Source organism: Chenopodium quinoa, unplaced genomic scaffold, assembly GCF_001683475.1.
Source record: "Chenopodium quinoa cultivar QQ74 unplaced genomic scaffold, ASM168347v1, whole genome shotgun sequence".
Taxonomy (NCBI): Eukaryota; Viridiplantae; Streptophyta; class Magnoliopsida; order Caryophyllales; family Amaranthaceae; genus Chenopodium; species Chenopodium quinoa.
In genome coordinates, this window is record NW_018745454.1 from 1,269,348 (window position 1) to 1,280,222 (window position 10,875).

The 10,875-nt window shown below is 34.8% G+C and overlaps 3 protein-coding genes across 3 annotated transcripts; all 3 read left to right on the plus strand.

Moving 5' to 3' along the window:
* The first annotated feature begins 634 nt into the window (after positions 1–634).
* Positions 635–3,950, plus strand: LOC110714201 (transcription factor bHLH18-like). The gene is made up of 4 exons (XM_021892683.1): positions 635–751; positions 1,253–1,733; positions 2,761–3,240; positions 3,647–3,950. Exons 2-4 carry the CDS (start codon positions 1,257–1,259, stop codon positions 3,764–3,766), a joined length of 1,077 nt encoding a protein of 358 aa, XP_021748375.1. The 5' UTR covers positions 635–751; positions 1,253–1,256; the 3' UTR covers positions 3,767–3,950.
* A 1,996-nt stretch (positions 3,951–5,946) lies between these two features.
* Positions 5,947–10,669, plus strand: LOC110714554 (serine/threonine-protein phosphatase 7 long form homolog). The gene is made up of 4 exons (XM_021893094.1): positions 5,947–6,154; positions 9,132–10,043; positions 10,118–10,208; positions 10,502–10,669. The coding sequence occupies exons 2-4, from the start codon at positions 9,547–9,549 to the stop codon at positions 10,538–10,540; spliced, it is 627 nt and encodes a 208-aa protein (XP_021748786.1). The 5' UTR covers positions 5,947–6,154; positions 9,132–9,546; the 3' UTR covers positions 10,541–10,669.
* Positions 7,702–9,466, plus strand: LOC110714318. Its single transcript, XM_021892821.1, has 3 exons — positions 7,702–8,367; positions 8,427–8,901; positions 9,132–9,466. Exons 1-3 carry the CDS (start codon positions 7,702–7,704, stop codon positions 9,464–9,466), a joined length of 1,476 nt encoding a protein of 491 aa, XP_021748513.1.
* Positions 10,670–10,875: the final 206 nt, after the last annotated feature.

Sequence of the window (10,875 nt, forward strand, 5' to 3'; positions counted from 1 at the left end):
AACTGTGAGGGTCATGGTCCGATCAAGTTCCTTCTGATTGATTACCTTACAAAAAATTGTCATGCATTTTTTTTACAAGTGTTAAATCTTACTCCTTTGTTTTAAAATACTTTACTCCACTTTACATTTTCGGTCGTTTTTAATACTTGCTCTATATCCTTATTTGAAAAGTTTTTACTACAATATTTAATTCATTTATCTCAACTAATGAGTCCAACCTAAATCATAATTCATCCGAATCTTTTTAGTTGACGCATTCAATTTAGACACACGTGTTAAGAAAATTAAAGGAGAGAAAATGATAAAACAAGTGGGATACACTTAAAAAACAAGGTATAAAACTTATTTAAAAAAACGTGTCAATCAACTAAAAGTAAACTTCCTAAAAAAGAATACATATCAACTAAAAAAACGGAAGTAAGTATATTTTATTAAAATCTTATTATTTCTCTTTCAATTCTCTCAACTACTCTACTTTTTGCATTTTTTTTTAAATTTTCCCATTTACTCCACTACCTCCATATTTTATTATTTTTTCAATATAAGCTCAAATTCCGCACATAAAAAGATAAAATAAGTATTTAAAAACGGAGGGAGTAATTCACCACCACCCCTTGTCCCTCTCAGTAGTATTTATACTACGAAGTATCTCATATTTTCTCCATATTTAATCCTCAAAATCTAAAGACTTCGTAGTCAATTATATTAGCCTCCCTCGTTGCTACGTTCAACTTCGATTTCTTCATCGTTGGTTAGCCTTAATTCTCTTGTTCTTATTCATTCAATACTACAAATATACTTGTTTTTCAAGTTTAAAGTGTATTGTAGTAAGTTGGGATATAAAGGGGTTAACTAATTGTCTTACTAACCAAGATTTGAAACTCGATCTAAAAGTGTACAAAAGAATTGTCATTTTATATTTTTGATTTGCATATGCTTAGAATATTTACATAACAATATTAAATCTAGATTATTGATAGTCACTCCATATTATATTATTCCCTCTATATTTTGATATGGTATACTATACTCATTCCATTTTTGTAAAAACGGACATAACATGTCGTCAAATACGTCAACCGTTGATTAAAGTATGAACTAAATCAATCAACAATATTTTTAGTGTTATATTTCCATTTTTGACACGCTATTAATTACATTTAACAACCTGCATCGTTTTCTCATATTATCGCTCTCTAGAGTGAGAGATAGCTAAAGTGGTTAAAACTTTCCGTTCAACCATTGCATGCAGGAAAATGGACACCGACCTAATTCCACAGTTTTACCAACCCGAAACAATGGAACAAGTCGTTGCATCCTTTGATGAACAACTAGCTGGTGTACTACTCGGTGATGACGACTTCTCTTATCCTCTCTCAGTCGACAGCAACACCTTTTATCCTCAATGGGATATTGGTTCCGACCTCCTCCTCGACCAAATCATTACGCCGCCTTGTTATGCTTCCGCTATCAACGACGACGACAACAACAACAGCAACAATAATGAAAGTGTGGAGACTTTGATAGGCTCGGGTGTAGTCGAAGAGCCGAGATGGTTGAAGAAGCGCAAGGATGAGAGCGCCGAGAAGCAAGCAGCGAGTAGTGGAGGTAGGCCGAGGAGGAAAAGACAAGCAACTCAAGTGTATGATCACATCTTGGCTGAGAGGAAACGACGGGAAGTTCTTAGCCATATGTTCATTTCACTGTCATCCATGGTTCCTGGTCTTAAGAAGGTACTCCCTAGTATTACCTTGTTTTGTCCAATCCCTTCTCAGTTCTCACTCTATGGTGTCGTGTGGTGTACAGTGTACTACTTTCCAAGTTTCCAATTGTGACTTTATGCAATCACTTTTGTTTTCCCTTTTTATCCTTTACAATTGCATGGTCTTATTAAATTCATCACTCTTGTTTGACCATATAATACTCCGTATGATTTATATGTTAAGCAAAATATTGTCATATGGAATCTCGTTGGAATCGTGAAATAAAATTACTTTCATAATATCAACTTTTTATAAGTTTTACTCTTACGATTATAAATATTTAACATTTAAAATGTTCTTTGAAATGCGTAATTTTATCCTTGTTGCAATATTAATAGACAGAGAAGTATGATTTATGATGGATCCACTAGGTTTCCAAATAAAGTAATGAAATAAGTATTTAAAAAACGGCCAAAAATGTAAAGTAAAGCAAGTATTAAAAACAAAGGGAATATAAAATAAATAAAACACATATTAACATTATAAGATTTTAAACTTATTTCTTGTTTTTTTAAAAAAAAATTGTAACAATTTGACTTTTACACTATTAATGTGTTTCACTTTGACGGGCTATATTTAAATAAAAATATAGTAGTCGTGTGAGATTTTGTTAGATTCATCTCGTTTTATATAATAATTTAAATATCAAATGTTTATAATTTTTACATATTGGTAATTAAATATACTAGTATTAACGATTATAAACATACATCGACAAGCGTACAAAGAGAATTGTTGCAACTATAAAAAAAAAGGAAATAATAATAATATTGGGACAATCATTAAAATATGTTTATTTGTTTAGGCTTTTCCAATATTAACTCTTAGAAATTAAGAATGATTATACTAAGGACATGTTCTGATAAACTGAATCAAGCTGAACTAGCTAAATTGTTTATAAGAGAAGAAAATTAGGAATCAAACTAAATTGAATTAAAATTAAGCTGAAGAAATTAGGTCTTAAGTGTAACGTTATATGTATATGTATATTTGACAGATGGATAAAACAACGATCTTAGGAGGCGCAATCAAACACATGAAACAACTTCAAGAGAAAGTAAATCAACTTGAAGTGGCTGCTGCTGAACTAAATACTACCAAGTCTATGGTGGTGGTTAAGAAATATAAATTGCCATCAACAAACGATGACAATGACAATGACGACGATGATGAAAATGGTTCTTCCTCTACTCTTGTCGACAGCATTAGTGCTAGTTGTGGCAGTGGCAATGGTGGCTTCAGTGGCAATGATGGTAGTGACAACAATAATGGAGAAAATCTTATTAATAAGAATTCACTCCTAGAAATTGAAGTTAAGATATCAGATAATACCCTTCTCTTAAAAGTATACTGTGAAAAACGTAAAGATATTATATCTGAGTTGATTGCAGTAGTGGACAAGCATGAGTTGAGCATTACTAATTGCGGTGTCATACCATTTGGAAACTTGACCCTAGACATTACCATTGTTGCAAAGGTATTTCTCCTTCTTATCTTACCAACTGGAAATATGAGAAAAATCTATTTTAGAATTAGAATGAGTTTGGTGAGATTCGACCCCCTAGTTTTAAGCCTGAAAGCCGAAAAATTAACCAATTACTTTAGCCTCTTATTTCAAACATTAAATGATTAATATGGACCTAGTAGTAAAGTGATAATAAAAAATATATGCAGGTATGACATACTCCATCAATTTTCACGTGGTTTGTTTCATTACTTTTAAATACTTTTAAAAAGTTAATAATTGGGTCCCTTAAAAAAAAAAAAGTTTTAATCATTGGGTGAATTGAGTTTGGAAAATTTTATACTCAGTACTAGTGTAAATTTTTTCACTTGTGTCACATAATTAAACTTTGTTTGATTTCCTGCTTTAAATTATGCAGATGAAAGAAGGCTTTAACAACAATGTGAAAGGTTTTGTCAGGAGTCTTCGCTCTGCCCTAGAGTCCACTAGTCCCCAACGTCAAGCATCAGAAATTCAGAATGAAGATTGTGATGCATAGCTTGAAAAAGCTGGTTCGTCTTTTAAGTATTCCAGGGATGGGCCAACATACCCAGGTCATGGCCCGCCTTATTATGCTATGCCCATAAATTCTTAATGTCAATTGATGCATTTACCGAAAAAAGAATGGAGAGTGTTCTTTGTATTAAATTGTTGTCTTTGTTAAATATAGATTAATTGATCGATTTGGTTTCATTAATCCCGGGATGTTAAGCATGAATAAGATCGTGAATATTATCTTAGCACTTGCTTGCTCATCGTAAATTAGTACTTCGTAATATGTTCAAAATAAGACATAGGATGATAAGACGACAATGCTAGCATTATGGATAAGTGGATTCAAGCTAAGACTGTTTAGGGTCTAGTTTGTTTATAGATCCCCTCTTTTTTAAAATATTTGCTCCACTTTTTATTTGTGGTCATTTTAAATACTTATTCTATTTTCTTATTTGAAAAAACCTTTTATAATATTTAATTAATTTCTCTCATCTATTGGACCAAATATCAATCAAATTTTATTAATTTCATAGTCTTCCCTTCTAATTCTTTCCACTACTTTTGCTTTTTACAATTTTTTATTCTTCCACCAATCCCATTACTTCCATATTTTATTACTTTCTCCAAAAACTCCGTGCAGAGAAAATAGAGCAAGTATTTAAAAACAGAGGGAGTATCATGCTAGAAAAACAGGTTTTTATTTCATGATATCAATGAGGACTAGCTCATTTTTTCTCTGGCAAACATAAGGACATTGTCGTGAAATCAACGACTGGCCTGACCTTTGTTATGGTTGATATAGAATCCTATGATTATAAATGCTTTATAATTATATTGTGTGTTACTGGTCAAAACGTTTATTTATCTTCCTTCAATTCTCTGATTATAATTTCAATTGCAAATACTATCTCCGTTATATATTTAGTTATAATTTTGGAATACTTTATATCTCATAAATAATACCCCAAAACTTCATTTTCTCCAACAGTCCAATGTTGGAATTAATTAGGTTAGATATTTACCTATTTATTTTTTCTATAAAAGAAATTGTCTTTTTCTGAAAAAAAAAAACAAATTGCCTTCACAGAAACTAGGATGACATATTGGGCCATAGTGAACAATTTTTGAACCAAGTGTGTTGGTTAGGATTTCGGCCTACCCTTTAGATGGGCTTTTATTTTTGGTCCAACAGATAATAAAATGCTATCCTCCGTTTCGTAATAATTGTACCACTTTTTATTTTTACTAGGGCAACTAACGCGCGCGTTACGCGCGAAATGGCTAGCCTTTGCAACTTAATTCACTTGTCTTGTGTTTGCACTTCGCATGGAGGAATAAAAGATCGGTAAAGGAATATATTTCTATTGCTTAGGCATTGTTTGTTTGTAGTCGTCCTAAGTTAAATGTTACGTGTGAAATATCTCTTATATTGAATAAAATCTATCTTTATTATTATTTGTGTATGTGGTGATTCTTTTAAATGGAATACCATGTAGAGTTACAGTAGAATAAAATTCTTAGGTTTTTCAATGATCATGCAGAAAAGGAACAAATGTTAGAATTGTTGTTTGTTTATTTTCGCAGTGTGATATTAGCATTACTTAATTGTGGTGGTACAATACGAAATAGAAAAAGAATCATCAATGATGAAACTGAAAACGACCAATTCCTAATCCACCATAGAGGCTAACAATATTAGTCAATGAGTTCATCTCTAATCATTAACCCATAATAAAAATGGGAAGTTAGCAACAGTAACTTTTAAAGTTATTACACTTACACCCCCGAAATTAATGGAATTCCGAAATTGCCCTTTATTCTAATTGGTTGATGCTTGAGTACTTTGACTAATTGACTGCTTTCTCACCGACTTCCTTCTCTTTCCTCCTGAACGATTTCCGTAGATATTGCTTAATTATAAACTAATTCCCTAATTGCGTTGGTTTAAAAACTTATTCCCACGGTACCGTCCACGTAGGATTGGTACAAGGTTCATAATTTTTTTTTATTTTTTGGTTCAACATAGAACCGCTAACGGTGATAGCGGTTCTATACAGTAGAATCGTATAGAACCGCTAACACCATTAGCGGTTCTTAGATAATAACCGCTAAAGTCATTAGCGTTTCTTTTCTAATTTAATAATATCACACCTTTTTTTTGGAAAAATAATAACTTCACACCTATAAATCTATAATATTCTTACCAAGAACAAAACAAAGAAGAAGAGCAGTATCATCCAAACTCCAAGGCACGACCACTGGACTCCCTAGCGGCGACCACCAAACGCGACCACCACCGCAGCGGTGTACGGAGACATCTGTACGACCTCCACGGAAGCGGCAACACACATAATTTGTCCCAATTATATCTTACTACCATCAATTGTGAGAGGTTAGCCCTAATTTTCCCTTTTAATTTTTTTTTTCATTCATCATGTATATTGTAGTTTAATTTCTAAATTAATTTGATACTAGGTGTATGTATAGTGTAAATTTCTAAAATTTCATGGTGATAATGCAATATTTTTATGAGTATAATTTGGTGCTTTACTTAAGTGGTGGAATTTGTTCATGTGAGAGCTCTTTTCTAGTAATTTGGTTCTTTAAACAATATCATTGCATGCAACAATTCATTAATTTATGTATTCTTAATTTGGTTATCAAGTTATATATTTTAAATTGTGGTTTTGTGTAATTTGCATGCCAGTATTCTTTATTTAGAATATGGAGATGTCAAATTTCCCTCTACTCTGTTTTATGCGCGGGGAACTTGTAGAAACAGGAGGTGACGTGTCATGTATTGGCGGGGAGAATAGATTTTTGCTAGTCAGTAGTTCTATGGGTTTCTCGGAGGTTCTGAGTAAGATATATGAAGTTGCGGGGTGTGATTCTCGATATTTTGAGTTGAAGATGAGAATGAGGTATCCTACACACAACTCATGTGCAGCCATTCGGTTGAATGATGATAGCTCATTAAAAAACATGTGGGCTGTTGTACGACAATATTCAATGTCTAATATTCAATTGTATTTAGAATTTGTTCCCAAGCAAGCAAGTGTGGTAGATAACACGGGTTCTTTTCCTACCGTTCAATCTTTGTCGGGTATGGTCCCAAACTCGCCAGGTAGAATTCCTAATGAAGGGAGGGTATCATTTACAAGAATGCTTACTGATGATCATTATGTTGTTGATCATTTATCGGATGTGACTTCTCCAACACCCTCACCTCAATCAGGCTTTGCTTCCTTTGGTGATTATAATTCGTTACACCCCGAGCTAGATACTCTAGGTGATGATGTTATGGTGGATAGTGATGAGGGTGAAGATGATGATGTGAGAGAAGCTAATGAGATGCTTATTAAGGAAAGTGCACCAACACAGGATTTTAATAATGTTCCAGATGTAGACCCAAAAGTGCTTGATTCTTGGAGAACTTGGTCGGGGAACAACAACTTTTCTCTTCGGGGTGAGTTTACAGTTGGTCAAGAGTTTGATACTTTGCAGCAGTTAAAAGACGCTGTTAAACAGTATTCTATATCCAAAAATCAAACTTTTCGAGTGAAGGAAGTGCAACCTGAAAAATATGTTGTTGAGTGCATAAGAAAGGAAACGTGAAAATGTCCTTGGAGGTTGCGTGCAATCAAGTTACCAGCACTTCCCACATTTAGAATTGTGAAGTACGAAGGACCTCATGCAAGCACATGTGTTGGTGAAATTAATAATCTTGACCATCCCCTTTTATCGCCTGATTTTGTGTGTGGTGTTATACTTGATCTCATACGAGCCGACCCTTCTTTAAAAGTTTGTGCTATAGTGCAAGTTATTAAAGATCGATTTCGATATACCATAACATACAAGAGGGCTTGGTTAGCCAAGCAGAAGGCAATCACTACTATTTTTGGGGATTAGGATAAATCATATGAAGAGTTACCCAAATTTATGCAAGCTTTAAAAGAGTCAAATGAGGGTACAGTGGTTCATTGGTGTACGACACCAACATTAGACCCTTCTACTCATGTGTTCCAGAGAGTTTTTTGGGCATTCAAGCCATCTATTGATGGCTTTAACCATTGTCGCCCACTTATTACCATTGATGGTACCCATCTTTACGGAAAATACAAGGGGACACTTCTCATTGCCATGGACACAGATGCTAATTTTCAGTTGTTTCCTCTTGCTTTTGCCGTTGTTGAAGGTGAGACGGGTGATGCATGGGAATGGTTCATGTTGTGCATACGACAATTTGTTACTCAAAGAAAGGGTCTTTGTGTCATTTCAGATAGGCATGCCTCGATTTTGAAAACAATGACCGCTGTTGGCAGTGGATGGGAAGAACCACATGCTCATCACAGGTTTTGTATTCGTCATCTAGCCTCAAATTTCAACTCCAAATTTAAGAATGCTCACTTGAAAAACCTACTTGGTCGTGCCGCGGATGCACGTCAAAAGAATAAGTTCATACACTACTTTAACAAGATTGGTGAATTGAAATTAGAAGCATGTGAATGGTTGGCAGAGAAGCCATTGTATAAGTGGTCAATCTATCATGATGGTGGTTTTAGGTACGGTATACAAACCACAAATATGTCAGAGTGCTTCAATGGGGTAATGAAAGGAGCTCGTTTTTTACCTATTACTGCTCTAGTTAAAATGACGTTCTATAGAGTGAATTTTACTTTGTGACTAGGCGTGGTTGGGGTAAAAGAAGACTGCAAGAAGGTTATGAGTACAGTGAAAAGGCATTGAAAACTATCGATGATAACTTAAAAAAATCAGCAGCACATAAGGTTGATCCTTTTGATTATGAGAAGGGCTTGTTTGCAGTTGAAACTGGTTGTGGTAATCGAGCTTCTGGAAAAGGTGGTCATGTTCATACTGTGAACCTATCTAAAAGGACTTGTATATGTCAAAAATTGACCATCTATAAGCTTCCATGCTCTCATGTTTTAGCTGTTTGTCGGCATCGAAGCTTATCATATGCTGATTTTGTTGACCCTTTCTTCAGAACAACAGAGTATAGGGACACTTATAAGAATACTTTCATGCCTGTACCTGATGTTTCGAGATGGCCTCCATATGTTGGCCCTAAAATTTTTGCTCCACCTACTCAAAAGCGCGCCCCTAGACGCACCCCTTCAAGTAGGTTTCGAAATGAGATGGATGAAAAGATACGAGCAAAAAAGCAATGCAGAATATGTCATTTTAGAGGGCATAACAAGACCACTTGTAGATATAGGAATAGTAGTCAAATTTCGGGGTAAATCAATTTTATTTATTTTTAGTAGTTTACATTAGTCGGCATGCTTGTGTTTAACATTCAATTGTAATTATACAATATGCTAACCTGTTTGCATTTATTTTGAATTCAGGTCAAATGGTCCACTCGGGCCCCCTTGACCATTCCGTTCTTATTTACCAGGAGGATCATAGGAGTGAGGATGTGTGGAAAGGAGTAACACGAGGAGATAAGGTATTTTCATGTAGGGAGAATTTATTTTCTTTGACTCGGAATTGGGTAGTAGATGATCGAATGCTAAGTTATGTTAAGCAAGCAGGCTTCTATGGAGTGCACAGACTACGATGTTCTGTAGGTCTTGATCGACCTCTCATTACCGCTTTGGTTGAGAGGTGGAGACAAGAAACGCATACATTCCACTTGGCAGTTGGTGAGGCAACTATTAATTTAGGGGATGTGGCCTGTTAGGGTTGCGAGTACACGGTGATGCTGTCATCGGATCCACTTCTCAAAAATGGTCTGCACTTGTAGAAGAATTGCTAGGAGTTATGCTAGGGGTTGATGATACAACTCAGAAGCCACCACTCAAGGGTTCTGCGCTCAGATTATCTTGGTTAAGGAAAAACTTCTCAAACTTATCCCCGGATGCTGATGACCTTACAGTGCAGAGATTTGCAAGAGCATATATACTTATGCTTATGGGATCTGTTTTGTTTACTGATAAGAGTGGTGATGTAGTTCAACTTATTTACTTACCACTTTTGACAGATCTTCATACAGCAGGAAACTATAGTTGGGGTAGTGCAACGCTTGCCTTTTTGTATAGGCAATTATGTCGAGCTTGTAGACGTGAGGCAAAGGAGATAGGAGGACCTTTGTTATTGCTTCAGTTATGGTCATGGGAGCATATACACATTGGTGTACCAACAATATCTCGACTTAGGCAGGCCGACAATAATCCTCCAGAGCAGCAACCTGAGGATGTAACAGATCCTCAGATACTTGGCTCTCAAATTATGAAGGGCATTGACCCTTTAGCATGCAGGTACATCTGATTCTAGTTATAGGTTCTGTCCCTTTTTTTTTTATATAAACTTGAGATTTATACTCTTATTTCAGTTGGTTACGTGTATACTTTACGCGCGTGGAATCAGCTAGCGGTGGCCTTTCATATTACAGGGATGCCTTGGATCACCAAAGTGATGATCAGGTATAATTTTCACAGAATGGTAGCTTCTCCTTTGCTTTCCTTTTTTTTCTTTTTTTTTTATTACTAGTTTTTTGTTGTCAGATGCTATGTATGTTTTAGCAATTTTTAATCTTAGAATTTCTGATAGTTTTAACAATTCTCTACTTTGACAGTAGGCTATAGGTCTTCTTATAGTTCACAAGATAAAGATTGATACATTTTAGTACAAACAATAAAATAGAAAATCAAAATACAATGCAAACTTCTTTATTTTAACATATTTTTAGTCCTTCAATTCTTATTTCTTAATGCAGATTCGGTATAGATTCTTATATGATTTCAGCATCATATGATCTATGATAAGTGCCAAACATGTTGGTGAACCCACTTAAAGAACAAAATGTTGCAATGCTAGTGTAGACACCCATTTGTGTCTCCCCAAAACCAAACCCAGTGATGAGTACCTTTCACGTCGAATCATAATCGAATGAAACGAAAGTGTGGAAAGGTCTAGTGTCACGGAAAGTTTTATTTCTTTTCTCTTCTCCCTGTTTTGAAAAACTTTATTTTAAGAAAATAGCCAATCTAGTTTGATTGGTCCATGATATGGGTCCAATAGTGGTGTAGTTGGATGGGGCTTGCAAAGAGCTTTCCAACGATATATTATAAGCCCAATTCCGATGAATAT

Excerpts from the sequence above, each read along its gene's own strand:
- LOC110714201 (XM_021892683.1), top strand. The coding sequence starts at position 1,257 with ATGGACACCGACCTAATTCCACAGTTTTACCAACCCGAAACAATGGAA. Across the intron at positions 1,734-2,760 it reads TGGTTCCTGGTCTTAAGAAG|ATGGATAAAACAACGATCTT; the intron begins GTACTCCCTAGT and ends TATATTTGACAG. Across the intron at positions 3,241-3,646 it reads ACATTACCATTGTTGCAAAG|ATGAAAGAAGGCTTTAACAA; the intron begins GTATTTCTCCTT and ends TAAATTATGCAG.
- LOC110714318 (XM_021892821.1), top strand. The coding sequence starts at position 7,702 with ATGCAAGCTTTAAAAGAGTCAAATGAGGGTACAGTGGTTCATTGGTGT. Across the intron at positions 8,368-8,426 it reads TGTCAGAGTGCTTCAATGGG|AGTGAATTTTACTTTGTGAC; the intron begins GTAATGAAAGGA and ends GACGTTCTATAG. Across the intron at positions 8,902-9,131 it reads CCCTAGACGCACCCCTTCAA|GTCAAATGGTCCACTCGGGC; the intron begins GTAGGTTTCGAA and ends TTTTGAATTCAG.
- LOC110714554 (XM_021893094.1), top strand. The coding sequence starts at position 9,547 with ATGCTAGGGGTTGATGATACAACTCAGAAGCCACCACTCAAGGGTTCT. Across the intron at positions 10,044-10,117 it reads ATTGACCCTTTAGCATGCAG|TTGGTTACGTGTATACTTTA; the intron begins GTACATCTGATT and ends CTCTTATTTCAG. Across the intron at positions 10,209-10,501 it reads ATCACCAAAGTGATGATCAG|ATTCGGTATAGATTCTTATA; the intron begins GTATAATTTTCA and ends TTCTTAATGCAG.